Here is a 16884-nt window from a genome sequence, read left to right as displayed (position 1 = left end):
GAAGAGATAGTGTTTTACTGCCTGCTGTCCAATAATTAGCATATGAATCTGGTTTGACTTAGGCCAGCTGTTTCTGTGTCATGGCTTAATATAATTCAGAAAGAAAAATTATGTCAGAAACATGAACAATGTGTAAATGGCTATTAATAGGCTTTTAGCTGAGTCAGTGTTTTTAATTTTGGTTATTTTTTCAAATATGTAAAGTTATATTGAGTCATGACTTATTTTCTCAAAAATTAACAGCCTGAATCACAAGATAGTTTTGTTAACTGCTCATAATCAGACTGGCATAATGCCAGTTAAGTAATAAAAAAAATCATTTATAGGGGATCCATTTAGGAAGATAATAATGCAGTCCAGTTATTAAAAACACTTTGCCCCCTGAAGTTTGGCAAGCCTCCCCGCTTTTAGCTCTCCATAAGGCCTTCTCTGCAAATGTTGGGAGAAGACTAGATAACCCACTGGAACTGATTTGGCCCAGGTTTTTGTGGTTTTTAATGTCTTAATTAGTTTAGTTTTATAGTTTTAATATAATTGTATATGTATTTTAACTTTTTTCTTGGGAGCAGCCCAGAGTTGGTTGAGAAATGGATAGCTATATAAAAAGGTAAAGGTTCCCTATCATAGTCATGACTTTAGAGCATGGTGCTTATCTCCGTTTCTTGGTCAAGGGGAACCAGCATTGTCCGAAGGCATTTTCAGTAGTCATGTGGCCAGCATGGCTATATGCCGAAGGCACATGGGATGCTTTTATCATCCCATCAAAGTGGTACCTATTTATCTACTCACATCTTCATGCTTTCAAACTGCTAGGTGAGCAGGAGCTGGGGCAAGAACGGGAGCTCACCACTTGACTCTTGAATCCGGGATATCAGCTTTCATGGACAGCTGCCTTAGTTTGGAGTACCAGGTCTTTGGGGCCAATTGGAAGCCGTCTTCAAGAGTCTGATCAGAAAATTCCTACAGCAGTCCAAATAGACTGAGAGAAATCCAAACCTTGTCCTTTATGAAGTGACCTCTGCTGTTTTTTAGGCAGTTATTGAAGATAGTCCTTAGGGAAAATGATATGGAAAACTGCTTGGACAGCCCTCATGCTTCCTGCTAAGGCCATTCCTTAGAACTGAGCTTCAAGAGTAGTGTTTGAAAACTCTCTTATATGGCCAAGGAGAGTGAAGGACTTCTTGAACCGTCTGAGGTCATAATAGTTCACCAGGAAAAAAAGAAACAAGAAAGGCAAAAAATAAATAAATAAATAAATAAATAAATAAATAAATAGATAAATAAAAATAGAGAAGAATGGAGAAACAAAGGTAATGGATAAGGTTTAGTTCAGTGCTCCTATAGTCAACTGCTCTCTAGAATGAGCGGAAGCAGTTGCTGGGAGGATGTAGCCTTGAGGTAACAGAAGGAAATTATTTGGTTCTTATTGCCAGAGTTGTGGGAGGAACTACCCAACCAAGGATACAGAAAAAATCTTATCCAGAGATCCATGTACGGATCCTAGCTCATGTTGCCTAATGAACAGAACAACTTTAGTCCTGTCTTTTATGGAGACAAAACTCTTAAAACATTTATTTTAAGCAAAGACGTGGGAGAGTAACCAATTTGGGTATAAAGAAAATAATCACATCACCATCATTTAGTTGAAAATAATAGTAATATGGGAATTTGCTCCTCCTTAAAGTTCAGTAAATGTGAGAAGCAGAAGCAGATTTGAGGCAATTGCTGCTTGAGGTAAGAAGGTAATATCACAGTGGGAGGCAGCATTTGATTCCCTGCAAGCCAACTTAATCTTTTGAAAATATAAAGAGCTTAAGTCAACCTTTATCTATGTTGAATCATTTGCCTCACAGCAAATATCTGAAGTGCTGGATAATAGCAACAACGCAATTACACAATGTAGAATGCAGAAGATTACCAACCAACTAATCTTTTCAGCATCATGTATGTACATCAATTTGTTTAGTTACATTTGGGAGTTTAATATCACAGGTACCAATCAACTAAACTACTGCAGTAGCTAAGCACACCTGAGCTGTCTCAGCCACACCATCCCTTGAAGTTGGATGATTATCTGGAAACTACAACTAGTACAAAATGCTACAATGTTGAATGTAATAATAATAATAATAATAATAATAATAATAATAATAATAATAATAATAATAATAATAATAATAATAATAATAATAATAATAATAATAATAAAGTTGGAAGGGACCTTGGAGGTCATCTGGTCCAACCCCCTGCTCAGGCAGGAAACCCTATACCCTTTCGGACAAATGGCTGTCCAGTCTCTTCTTAAAAACTTCCAGGTTTGGAGCATTCACCACTTCTGGAGGCAGTAATAATTTACTCCCAGCATATTATATCTGTTCTGAGGGCACTGAATTTGTTACCAGTTTGCAACCGAGTGAACTTCAAGGTAACCCAAAGACCATTGTGATTTAGGATCTTGATTTCTTTCTTTTTTTTTGACATTTCAGAATGAAGGAAACTTTAATCTGAACATGCAAATTCATGAATTATAACTTATTTGTTAGAATACATAAATAGCATACAAGAAGACAATTTAATTTTTCCTGGACATCATTATGGTCATTTAGTTTCAATCCATTTGTGGCCAAGTTTTGTATCATAGAAGAATGAAAATTTAGCTGATTAACACAAGTTTGATTTGATTCTGAGAAGAATTGGATGGACAAGGGATTTCAAAAAACTTTTAGATACCGTTCCACATGACATGATAAATAAAGTGATTATATAGTGAACAAATGTTGTTAATAAAGAATCATTATAAAATTAGATAAAGGAAATTTCTCCTTCATGTTGAGGTCAGCTCCGGATAAGTGCATGAGATAGCATGGAAGTGGCTTGCTTTCTTGTGGGATGCTTTTTGACTTCCCAGTCTTGCCTATAGCTCTGAGAAATCCTGGTGGTCTCAGGATCTTGATTTCTTAATCTTTGCCCCAAAGCCTTTTGCTGTCAGCTGAAATAACAGCTATGCCCTCTTGAAGGTGCCACATCTGCCAAGGTTCATTAATGGTTAATCTAAGGAAAAGCATTCTTCATACAAGTGCAGTTCCCTCCCTGTTTAATTATGGTTGTTGCCAAAAATTTTAGGATTTGGCATCAATATAAAACAAATCTTCTCCCACAAACTTTTGTTAAGCTACTGCTACGTGCCTTTCTAGTCAAGTTACCTACTGTTCTCAGTTATTTTAACACACCATGAAGGACTTTTGACTAGATTCTTTTCAATAGGCTCCATTGAACACTGTTCAGAGTTGAATCTACAATAGGATAATCCATTTGCTTTTGTTCCATTTCTTAAACGTAAGATTTTTTTAAAATTCCTATTGTTGCCATTATTTAAGCAAGAGCAGATGTAAACTTTCATCCAACATTATACTGATGGAGGCAGAGATATTATTCAGTCATAGTATTTGAGAAATATATACTAAATATCATTGCCTATAAACTAAGAAAACACAACTTTCTATGGTCAGAAATTTGACCTTTGAATGAACGCCAAGGGTTACACTAAAAAGAAACAAACAAGCCCCCTTAATTCATATTTAAATTTAATGATTGAACACTCTGCATTTTGAAAGGTCAAGAGTTCCCAAGGTATATACCTGCAATCTGGATGCTAAGGGGAAAAAAACACCAATCTTTCTACATATTATGGATTATATTTATTAAGCCAGGAGCAAGCAAATTTGTTTGTGATAACTCAGTTTCTGTTGTTTGTATGTGCACACATGAATAATTTAATTTGCAAGTCTGCACACAGATCCATGATGTAATTTAATTGACATATACACTCATCAGACTAAAGATGCATTATGTGCAGATTTAACTTGTTATGGAAAACTGGGGGGGGGAATTAAAATCTGAAAAATAGGAAGCAATCCACATAAGTGTATAAAATCATTTTAAAATGCTGTCTTTCCCAAAAGCAAAATTAAAGCAAAAATTTAGCCCAGACAGATATGTGGACATAGAAATGTCTGATAAACAAGTACTTGTAACCCATGAATTTGCGAAGTATTTGTAATTCCTTAATGTTGATATTATGAAATATGCCTAAGTATCAAGAATTTTAACAAACTGCATCAGATTGTGAAATGTATACTTTAAAAACCTAATCATATGAGACTCTAAGATTCTGAATCCATAAAAGATTCAGGAGGCACTTAAGAGTGCAACATGTGACTGATAGGTATAATAACAGAAATCTCTTGCCAACTGCACAGCATAGCATTCTAAATTTCCCTATTAGAATACTTCACCACTTCCAATATTTATTTTCAAAGTTAACAAACAATAATATTCTAAAATGCTGGGTCTGATAGTCAATTTAATGTTTAATTTAATGAAAATAAACAAGATGGCACAAATACTTCCTTAATCTATACATAACATTAGCAATGTGATTAGCAATCAAATTATTTTAAAATAAAGTGGCTTAGAACCTTGGTGAAAGAATTTAAGTCTTTGTTCCCAGCAAAATCAGTGTCCCACATCTGAGATTAGCTGTAGGGGAGATCAATTTCAATCACTCTTTTTTCACTGAATGCTAAGTATCACAAAGTAGGGGATTTTCTTTCAGCTTGCTGATAGGAAAAGAAGTCCCACATCTTTTTTACTAATTAATTGCTAATCACATCACTATAGTAATATTATGTATAGTTTAACTGTAAATCTTCATTGGGGAGAGTAGATCAGGCATTGTTAATTAACTGCAGAGGAGAGATGGGAACTTAACTGGTCACCTTTCAAGTGTGACAAACACTTGATGACAGAATGAAAACAATTGCAAGCAGCAAATCACAGGCCAAAAGCTTTACTAAATGGCCAGATTTTAATGAATAACTTAAGTGTAGAACAGGGGTGTCAAACTGGTGGCCCGCCGGCCGGATGTGTCACCTGCAGGCCACGCTCACCCCAGCAAAAAGTCTCAATACATCACAATATGTCATGTGACACGATCGAGTTTGACACCCAGGGTGTAGAAGTACTTTTGCTAATATAAGTTCCATGATGATGATGATGTCAACCATGTTTCTGTCAACTCTTAGCAACTACATAGATAATTTTACCCTAGCAGTGTCCTCAAATACAGTGATGTATTTATAGCCCCTATAATCTCTACTGCTGGTTGTCTTTCTTTTCCTTCCACATTTGTCAATATTATAGGTTTTTTTTAAGAGAGTTAGGCATTTGCATAAGGTTTCCAAAATATGATAATCTGATCATTTCTGCCTTGAGTGGGAATTCTTGATTGATTTGCTCCATGATCCATTTGTTCATTTTCTTGGCCAAACATGGTATTGTCAGAAGTGTTCTCCAACCCACATATTCAAAAGTGTCAATTCTCTTTCATCCTGCTTCTTCAAAGTCCAACTTTTAATCCCATAGAGTGCCAAATGGAAAACCATGGCCTGCACAATTCTGATTTTTGGTACACATAAACATGTCATAGCACCTGCACATCTTTCCTAACCCTTTACTGCTATTTTACCAAATGCTAGTCTGTGGCATATTTCTTGACTGCCAGTTCCTTTATTGTTGATAATAAAACCTAAAGGTAGACGCTATCTGCTGCTTCAATATTTTCAGTGTAAATTTTTGCAAGTTTACAGAAAAATCTGATTTTCTCATTTAAGTTGGTGATAGTATGCTTCATAATCTAGAAGGCTAAATATATCCCATCAATAAAAAGGTACTTTTTTGCCAACACCACAACTAGAGATGAGAAGACACTGCAGGTCTAGATCTGGGACTCGGGATGGGTCCCTCTGAAATGGACTAATTGAAGGTCATCTCTGGACATCCTAAATTAATTTACTTTGTATGAAGTCATTCAAATTGTCTTATGTTGCTAAGTCATTAGAAAAATAAGGCAGGGACCAAGGAAATGCAGAATAGTGATTTAAGCCAGGGTTTCTCAACCTCAGGTACAGTACTTTAAGATGTGTGGATCTCAGTTGCCAGAATTCCCGGCATGCCGATTGTTGATTTAAGCAAATTTGTTTTATTATAATAATAATAATAATAATAATAATAATAATAATAATAATAATAATAATAATAATAATAATAATAATAATAATAATAATAGTCAGTTGCATAGTCAACCAGATGTTAACTTTAACTTTAACTTTAACTTTAATCACATTTATACCCCGCCCTTCTCCTGGTGGACTCAGGGCGGCTTACAGCCAGTTTAAAACAAAATAGCTAATACAATATACAAAATTTAAAATATGGTTAAAATGAAATATTAATATAGGCTTTTTCTTTTTTTAAAAGTTATTTAAAAACCAAATTTAAAATACCCCNGGACTAACTGGAGCCTCCGAGTGCTCCTCAAGGGGAGCCCCATGTAGAGAGCATTGCAGTAGTCCAGGCGGGAGGTGACAAGAGCATGGGTAACTGTGCACAAGGCATCCCGGTCCAGAAAAGGCCGCAACTGGTAAACCAGGCGTACCCGGTAAAACGCCCCCCTGGCCACAGCCGTCAACTGGTCTTCCAGTGTCAGCCGTGGATCCAGGAGGACACCCAGATTGCGTACCCTCTCTGGATTATTTCCATCCTCAAGTAAAAAAAAATCCCATGGTGGGTTTTTTTTAGCCATCTGATTTTGTCATAGTTAGAGACACGTTTAAAATCAGGACCTTTCTTTTGATATAGTACTTATTTCAGTACAATATTTTTTAGGGAAATTCTACTTCATTTATCTTAATCTGGAATTGCCTTAGTGTATTGTAGCCTGATTAATTTTTAACTTTTGTTGGGATCGTTTTCAGCTTCTGTGTACTCTCCAGAAGGTTACCAAAAGTTTTATTATTATTTTTTAAAAAAAACAAAAAACACCTTGCTGACTAAGGCAGTAAGTCATTCTCTATTAGCTTCATTGTGGAGAATAAAATAAGTTTTGTTAAGACTGTGGATGGATCCAGGAGGCTTTTTACAACATCCTACTTCAAACAAAGAAGCCTACACTTTTAACGATGAGATTGATATCTGGCAAGCCTGCATATAAAACTTACATTTTACAACCCACTGGTCAAATCATTAAAAAAAATGGAGCACAACCTCCAAAGAGAAATTGAAGTTAATGGATCAGAAATAAGTGCAAGAATTTTTATGGTACAGGAATTAGTAAAAAAAAAAAATATTATTTGCTTTTAGATTTCTGTGCAGGCAAACCATTCGGAGGTCATGGTATTAACTTATCTTTGCCATGTCTGGACACAGTACTGAACGTCTTCCCTGATGATACCTGTGAATAGGATATGATCAACATAGAGCAGATCTGGCAATTTAAGGGCTCTGGGCTGTCCCTATCCTGTCTGCATCAATTGGAAGTTAAATAAAATATAAATAAGCAGTTTGGCCCTTTGCAAAGGACTCAGTTTTTCATGTGGCCCCTTGGGAAAATTAATTGCCCACCCCTAATATAGATAGTCCTCAGCTTACAACAGTTCATTTAATGATCGTTCAAAGTTACAATGGCACTGGAAAAAGTGACTTATGACCAGTTTTCACGCTTATGACCGTTGCAGCATCCCTGTGGTCATGCGATCAAAATGCAGACACTTGGCAACTGACTCATATTTATGATGGTTGCAGAGTCCCAGGCTCATGTGATCAGCTTTTGTAAACTTCTGACAAACAAAGTCAATGGGGAAGCCAGATTACTTAACAACCATGTTGCTAACTGAACAGCTCCAGTGATTCGCTTAACAACTCTATCAAGAAAGGACATAAAATGGGGCAAAACTCATTTAATACATTGCTCGCTTAGCAATAGAAATTTTGAGCTTAATTGTGGTCATAAGGACTACCTGTATAGGAGCAGTGGTGGGATTCAAATATGTGAACAACCATTTCTCTGTGTGGATGCCGCTCCGGAAGTCTATTCTGGGCCTGGGCAACAAAAAATTAGCTACCAGTTCTACCGAACTGCTGCGAACTGGCTGAATCCCACCACTTATAGGAGGCACTGTGATGGTCTAATGCAGGGGTCTTCAAACTTGGCAACTTTAAGACTTGTGGACTTCAACTGCCAGAATTCCTCAGCCAGCCAGGACTGGCTAAGGAATTCTGGAAGTTGAAGNCGACGTTTCGCCCGCCGATGGCAGATTGAAATCCCCCATGACTATAAGTCTGGGGGTCTCAACTGCCACCCCGGCTATTACGTCGGTTAAGACTAGATTTACCATTTTTATCCACTTATAGAGTTCTTCCCAAGGACCTGGGAGAGGTGGATGTTATTTATTTTATTTATTTATATCCTGCATTTATTATTTTTATAATTAATTCAAGGCAGCAAACATACCTAATACTCCTTTTCTTCCTCCTATTTCTCCAACAACACAGGGAGAGAGACAAGAATTCATGGTCTCCTGGTTTCTAGTCTAACGACAAGACCTAAAAAGCTCTCTTTTATTTTGTGATAAAAACCACTATTTAACACAAGTGTCTTTCGTGACTGCATGAAAATATACACTAAGACCAATAAGTTATGGGCAAATTTGTTCCTTCAGGTCAATTAACTCATACTGGAGGCAGGTTGTTCCAACTGCCTCCAGAAGTTCTGAATGCTCCAACACTGGAAGTTTTAAAGAAGAGACTGGACAACCATTTGTTTGAAATGGTATAGAGTTTCCTGCCTGAGCAGGGGGTTGGACTAGAAGACCTCCAAGGTCCCTTCCAACTCTATATTATTATTATTATCATCGTTATTGTTGTTGTTGTTACTACTACTACTACTTTGCAAAAATGACAGCCCAAACAACCCTGAAATAAATCATCTAGTGCAAAAGTGCTACAACTGAATCAATCTTCTTTTCTTAATATGAGGGAATGTGCAAACCTTTTCAGTTATTTTGTTTTACCAAATATGGTTTTATTTTAACAAAATTATTATACCAGAAATTCTATAGCTTCTTAATTTCCGTAGATTCTTAATTTCATGTGCATAAGGAGTATTTTGTGAAAAGAAACATTTTTCATTTTTATAATTAATTAAAGGCAATCTCCTTTAAGTAAAACAATGCTTTCTTTTTTTAAAAAAGTGTGCTATTTGATGTCCAATTTTGTATTGCATGTAAGAAAAGATGTATTACATATAAGAAAAGAATAACATTAATTGTTACCCGTGGTCTTATTTAAAATTTTGGCAGGTAAAACTTTTTGAATGTTCTAAGCTCAGAATAGCTGGTCTGAGTGTTCTGAGGCTGAAACGAAACAGTACATATTCTAGAGTTTTCTCTGAAGCTCAGGACAAAACAGTGTTTCATTCCATATTGTTTCAAGATTCCAATATCCCATAATTACCTTGTTTTAAAAAATGGGAAGCAGAGAGTCCATGGGTCAAGCTATTAGTAGGCATAAGTTTTATCTCTCCGATTGGGAGGAGCTAGCTGAAGGCAGGAATTGGGTCAGGATTTATGGTAAATAGATTTATTTGCTGTTTTCAAATTCTTTGCTGTAAAGATCAAGTTCATTGTAGCTGTCATGTTTTGTATGCACTGTGCTTTTTTTAGACAGTCTGTCAAATGTAAAAAGATGCAGAGCTCATGTGCATTAGCAGCAGCAAACAGCCAGAGGTGTTTTTGCTTTTGGGTATGTTTATGGGTTGAGTTGAAAAGATCCAGAACTTCCTATAGCATTTTTTATTGTCCCTCATAAATGCTTCTGGGGATCAAGCAGTGCTGTTTTATCAAGTTGCAAAAAAGCTATATAAATATCTTAAAGAAATAAAATAAGTTCCCAGTTATATGGGATGGGACTCATGAAAAGTGCTTCTGCTCAATTCTGAGGTGATTTCTCCTTCCCCTCAGTTTTTCCAATAATAGTCCATTATAAGTAGTATAGTAACCTGCCTACTTAATACAGTCTTCTATTGTTTGTGTAGAACTGGGAGTGGGTTTATAGGAGCATCAGTCTCTATTTCTATCAACTTCATTGTACATCTAAATCTGAATCCATTGTATTGTTTAAGGAAGAGGCTATACCTATCTGCATATATAAATCCCAGTGTCCTGTGGCCTAGTTCTTCATAAATGAGTTTAAAATTAAAGCCATACACGAAATGGAGAATTAATCCTATTGAATTCACTTTTACTTTTAGGTAGCAATATATACAATTGTTCTGTTAAAATTCAGCAGTTATTTGCATTTTTAGCATCTCAGGAGAAAATGACATATTGTACATATATAAAAATGTAGCTCCTCTTTTTTATGGATATTTACTGGTTTTATGCAGAGTAACTGCAAATTGAAGACCACCTATGGATTTTAATTTCAGTGTAGTTATGAACATAGTTTAAATTGCTATTAATCTGTAGAATGTGAGAGTGGAAAATCATAGTGCTGACAGAAGAAATGGTGAAAATTCTTTCTCAACACCACTTGACAGAAAGCATCCAAACTATTATATAAATGTAAAAGTTAACATTAAGGAGAGTCACGTCTGTTAGAATATGTGTTACAACTCTTCTATGCAAATAATCCTCTTCCTGAAAAATATGTCCTTACAGAAATATTTTAAATGGAGTACATAATAAAATAATACGTTAACACAATACTTTATGTCAGAATGTGTGTCTTTCACAAGTCTTTAGTTTCTTATTATTTTGAATCTGGACTGCCAAACTTATAGCATCTACATGCTAGATACTATAATTATGCTACTTGTAATTATACAACTATTTGTATAATTAGTAGTAGTATAGTAGTATATTATTAAAATTAGTAATAGAAAAATATTACTTATTAAACCCAAAACATATATCAATTCTATAATTATTACTGCCTTCCCTATTCTGATGATTATTTATAACAGTTAAACAATGAGAGATACCAAAGTGATTCATCCAAATATGAGACCAGGATCCTGACAAAGCAATTTTCTGTGATCTATACACAGTGACTATTTCTCCCTCTCCTAAAATAAGCTGCAAAGATTTCTTCAGTCTGGATGATACTCATCTGAAACACATCGAGGGGAGACACAACCCAGTGAAGAGTAGAAATTCAAACAAACTAATTTATCTGAATATTATTAGCAGTGGAAACAATAGGATATATCCCAAGCCATGTATCTCTGCAAATGCCAAGATACATTTCTCCTAATAGGTTAATCTGAGATGTTGGATAGATTCATATATCATACTAAACCATAATATTAGTTATTAGGTTTTGGCTTAGTGCATTCCATGTATCCAGCATACTATAATTTATTCAAAAGCCGTGGTTAAACAAGACAATGTGCAAACATGACTGTGTGAGACATTTCTACTCAAAGAGGAGGAAAACCAATTTTTAGTATTTATATCATGCTGCACTTTCATTTTCTGTGCCATTCTGGAGAAATTGCAGAAGTCTTGGGAGAATAGACCAATGTATCTAACAGAATAAAAACTGGAGAAGTCCAATAGACATTGTCTGGACCCAGACATACCAAAAGAGACTCTCTCCCTAAAAAAGAAAAGAAAAGAAAAGAAAAGAAAAGAAAAGAAAAGAAAAGAAAAGAAAAGAAAAGAAAAGAAAAGAAAAAAGAACCAACTGGAAAAGCACTGAACTATTTCATTCCAGCTCACAAAAAGAATTGATAGTCTTATTATTGTACCAGACATAGTCTAAATAGACCTTTTAGTGTTGGAAGGCAAATCAAAACCTAAAAGTTATGGCATTACTTATGCAACTCCCAGTTTCCTCAGCCAGCTACAGGCTCTGATTCTCCATCTTACATTCATCCAGAGGCACTATCAGCCCTCAGGAAAAATAATTCACCTTGTATGACCATAAGCTGCCTAGAGTCGCCTTGGTGAGATGGGCAGCATAGAAATCTAATAATAAATAACATTTTTAAAAAGTAATTTGGAGAGGGAGAAGGAGAAGTCTTTAAGCCATCATATAAGTGCAGTTCCATTTAGTGTTTCTGGAACTAGTCCTTTGCTTATACCATCAATCACAGTAACATGCCATGAAGGTAACAGAAATAGCATCTGCCTTTGTTTCCATGTAAACATATATAGGTTAAAAAATATACACAACCCATCACTTCCTGCCTTATTGTGGGAAAGAATAATTTTTTACAGAAACATCAATAGTTTTAAGCCCCACTGAGAAATAAAATGGTATCGCACAACAGAAGAAGCCTAGCATAGTTTACAGTCACTTATACTATAGCTGAATGAGTGAAATGTGAGGGGATATTTGCCAAGCTACTTGACACTTTCAAGTCAGCTTAATCAGATACCCTTTCATTTCCTGTAGTGAGAGACCATATTCTGCTACTCACTATACATCAGAATCTATTTACATATTCTAAGAGAAGAGATGAACTCTCAAAGTGTGTCATTTGGTTGCACTTTGGTGTCCTTTAAAATCAAATAATCTGTGTTGGAAAAGGAGGCCCCAAAAAAGCAATATTCAGCAAGTAAGATAATATTCTCATTGCAGAGCTATACGCTCCTAAACTTTTCATTATAAGCTCACCTTATTAACTGTGTGGTAGAAGTTTAAAAGTTTTCAGAAACATACAGATTTGAGGCTTTCTTCTTCAAAAGCACTGTACACAGATCATGGATTCAAAAATGGTTTAGGGTTGTAAGTTAATGCACTGTTTGCAGACTGATGTCAGTTTCCTTTTAAATTGAACTTGCATCAAAAGCCACAAATCATATTTTTGTATTTAGGAACATTTATAGAGTAATTGGATCTTTGAGGAGGAAAGAGAACAAATACACAATCTGTAGAGCGGCTGGCTTTGGATATGCACACATAAGCTAAGCTGTTGGCTTTATTCAAAGTGAATTTGTTAATAAAGAATGGAGAAAAATCAGGCAGCTTTACACATTTCTTTTCTTTTTGCAAATGTTCCTTTTCCAATCTATATTGAATGAGTGTTAGAGAACAATATACACAAACTACAATTTCACTTGCAGCAGAGGAGAAAAGGTAAAGTAAGCTGATAGCCAGCATGGAAACTTCTATTTATATGAAATAATAATCTGCTTAGCCTCATGATCTCCTTTCTAGATTTTTTAATAATTGTATTAAAGTTTTCCAAGACCGATATTAAAATTGAAATTGAATTTTAGACTATTTCACACAGCATATAAAAGCTTGTTTTTATTTCACTATTTGTGAACAAAACCTAAACAACTGTACACACGAATATCCATAGTTTACAAACAGCTATTTTGGAATATGTGTGGCTGAAATTCAAACTAAAATCTTCAGAAAAAGCAACGCATTGTTGCAGGAGAATGGAAACTCAAGTTGCAGAAAGCATGGAATAAAGAAACTCAAGGAAAAGATATAATGAATATGAAAAAGAGAATCATAGAAGAATATAGGAAAAAAAACATTTCAGGATCATAGTTATCAATGGCATACCTAGAATGTTTGAAGCAGATCATATTTTAATACCCCACCCCCCACCCTTTCCGTTGCTCCTGTGCCATGCCACCCACAGCCAAACAGCTGATTGGAATGCTGGCAGCAGTGATCTGGCTGCACACCACCGAACCCCCCAGATACCTCCTCATTATCCATGTCACCAGGCAGTGCAATCCCATATTGTCAGCACCTGTGGCAGACTGTTCCTACTATCCCATCCTTTATTTATACACCTTATTTGTTTAAAACATTTATACAGCCTGCCCCACCTTCTGATCAACTCTCGGCAGCTCCCAATTACCCTTGATATGCCACTGATAGTTATCCAAGAATAGGGTATTTGATTACTTACTGAGAATCTTTGATAAGAGGTGCATTCCCCAGTTTAAAACATGGTTTTTCAACTCCACATGAAGTCTGCCTCAAAGAGAAGCTTTCTGCTAAATCAAAACCTGAAAGATGTAATCAAGCTGTATCATCAACTGCCCACTTAATACAATTTATCAAGACAGATAACATTGTTGATAGATTAACTGAAATCTTGGCCCGATCCCAGTTTTCATTGTTGATAGTACGCTCATAGGAAATTCTCCTAGTAGTTGACTTGGCAACCTCTGCGGAATGTACTTGTCATTTCCTTTCGCATCTGAATGAGCTGGAAATGCTGCTTTCATTCTTTCATAGTAATTAAAGCAAAGATGAATTAAAATCAGAAAGATGATTCTAAACTTATTTGCAACACTCCAAATAAAATGTTCTCCTCTCAATAGATCAGATTTCCAAAGATGAAAGGCACAATTTATTATTAAAACCAAGGTATGCATTGTAATAGTGTTGGACATTACCTGAAACCCTTAAGTTTTCTTTGCACAGATGGGTGAAGTGATGTCCTTCTGCTTTCAATATTGGGCACTCAGGAGCTAAAAAAAGAATATAAAATGTCCTAAACTTTAAGAAAAAACTGAAACAACAGATTCCACTGTCTGCTGCAATATGTCTAACCTTAATATAAGAAATAATCAGCGGTGTGCAAACTGAAGATACTTGGACTTCCAACCAGCTTCAACAGCTTCTTCAACAGTCCTTGTAATTTCTTTGCAGTTGGTATGGTGCACAGGAAAATTTCAAAATAAGCATTAAATGTCCAGCTAAATGGCAGCATTGAGCCAATCGTGACTGATCTTGAAAAAGTTGAATCATATCTACAGGTAGTCCTTGGCTACGACCACAATGGAGTCTAAAATTTTGGTCGTAAATCATTGTGGTTTTAAGTCAAGGCAGCTAGTGACCAGAATCAATTTTGCAACCTTTTTTTACAATAGTGATAGTCAGTCACCACAGTCATTAAGCAAACCACATGGTCATTAAATGGATCCAGCATATACAATGGGATTTTTTTGCAATTTTCTGCCAGAAAAGGCAAAAAAAAAGTCACAAATTGCAGATACATGACCGTGGGATGCTGCAACCAATTGTAATTGCGACCCGGGTCCCAAGCACCCGAAATGCAATCACCTGTCCCCTGATGTGTGTGTTGGTGTGTGAGGCAGTTGGAACTTAAAGGGTGCTTTTGTGAAATCTGCTATAACTTTGAACAGTCATTAAGCAACCTGTCATTAAATGATGACTACCTGTAGTTAACATTTGGATGGGGGATCACAAGGACTATAGTCAGTATTGAGAACTGTGAAAAACCATTATGGAATTGCCCCAATGACATGTCAGTTCTGTACTGTTACACTGAAGAAGACTACATGGACTGCTCCATGAAGCTGCCAGATATTGTACTTGACTCAGAGAACACTTGAACTAGAAATAGATTTACTTGATAATGTAAACTAAAAAACTAGTTTAACATCAAAACGTCAAGAAATCTCTAAATATAGAACAATTCTGCCCATCCAAATCTGTAATCTACATTCACTACAGACCACAAAAACAAAAATAAATGAAGCCCTGATTGCCCATTGCAGAACATTATTAAAGTGCAAACTTGCTATTTTTTTAAAAAAATACTAGTAATATCAACATATAATATGTGACAACTTACCCTGCCCTGAAATGTTTATTCTACAGTATTTGAAGTTGAAGAGCAAGGTGATGAAGGAAGCAAATGAGATTCAATTTATATAATTCATTTTAATATACATTTGACAAAAGCCTGATTTGGGGGAAATATGGGAAGGGATTTGAAGGAAGAAAGATGATATCTTTGTTCTTAAATGGAAGTCAGTAGCTAAAGGGCAGAAGAAAGAAAAGCTGAAATTCTCTTAAGAGAGAAAAAAAAGAAGAGATGTGGGTAGTTAAACTGGAGATTTTGGGCAGGGCTAGATTAGAAACTGACAGCAGCAAGATATAAAGAGAATGGTATTTCAGAACTTTGAAGATGAAGGTTCAGTAGGAATTTTGCCTAGTCATTTGTGTTCTAATGATGAAGGAAGGAAGGAAGGAAGGAGGGAGGGAGGGAAGGAAGGAAGGAAGGAAGGAAGGAAGGAAGGAAGGAAGGAAGGAAGGAAGGAAGGAAGGAAAGAGGGAAGGAAGGAGGGAAGGAAGGAGATAACCGATAGCAGATGTACTGGAACTTCTAATTAGGTATTCAAGGTTGCCTTCTCTAAGTGTCTTCAAGTGAAAAAATTCTATCTGGGGGGATGGCTCTCCTGTTTGTTTTGTTTTGCTAAATGGTTTAATTAGTCTTGTTTCCAACTACAGAAGAAAATTTACATACACATATCTACATTTATGTATTTACTTGATTTCTATAATATATAATATAATTATATAATATATAATATATAATATAATTATATAATATATAATATTTCTATTATGTTCTATTATAAATATACATATACATATACATATACATATATATATCTTTGCATGCAATTTTTCCACAATGAACTGCAGCTGGATATTGCTTTTTGCTAAAACAATATGATTGTGGTTATTTTCCTATAATACACAAATTTGTGTGTGCGTATTTCAGGTTCTCTTAAACAATCCTAAATCACTATCCTTCTAACAATTCTTATGAGACAAATTTCTGATCCAACTCTACTTTTATACCTTCTTTCCTTTATTGCCTAAGCAGCTTTATAGGTGAATTTTCTCCAGTTCCATTACTTGCTTAGTCATCATTTTAAAATAAATCTGCATTCTAAAAAATGTAAATAAAAATATTGTATGCCTTTAAAATCTCATGTCATTTAGGCAATAGGGGAAAGAATCTGAAAACTGATCAAGCAGGAAAAAAAATCATTTTCTTTCTACTATTCTATTCTTGTGAAGTGTCATTCACATAGGGAGAGGTTTTTAAATTTTTGTTTACAAAATATTAAACAACTTGTGTTCCACTGAGTCATCCTTTCAAAATTATTTCCTTACATAAACAGAGAAACAGAATGATCACACCTGGGCAAAAACAAACAAACAGACAGACAAAAACAACCAGGGGGATTT

The 16884-nt window shown here is 35.4% G+C and overlaps 1 protein-coding gene across 1 annotated transcript in view; it reads right to left on the bottom strand.

Annotated features, from left to right (window-relative positions):
* COL19A1 (collagen type XIX alpha 1 chain) overlaps positions 1–14345 on the bottom strand; it is a gene marked incomplete at its 5' end in the record, with an annotated part of 154010 nt that extends 139665 nt beyond the window's left edge. Inside the window, 2 exons of the mRNA XM_029285489.1 lie at positions 13778–13877; positions 14271–14345. Coding sequence (XP_029141322.1) covers positions 13778–13877; positions 14271–14345 — 175 coding nt within the window. The remainder of the gene's footprint in view (positions 1–13777; positions 13878–14270) is intronic.
* Between the last annotated feature and the right edge of the window lie 2539 nt (positions 14346–16884).

This window comes from Protobothrops mucrosquamatus, unplaced genomic scaffold (genome assembly GCF_001527695.2).
Source record: "Protobothrops mucrosquamatus isolate PMUCROS unplaced genomic scaffold, P.Mucros_1.0 scaffold1762, whole genome shotgun sequence".
Classification (NCBI taxonomy): domain Eukaryota; kingdom Metazoa; phylum Chordata; class Lepidosauria; order Squamata; family Viperidae; genus Protobothrops; species Protobothrops mucrosquamatus.
The sequence above is the reverse complement of the archived record's forward strand: the minus strand, read 5'-3'. Positions and strand labels throughout refer to the sequence as shown.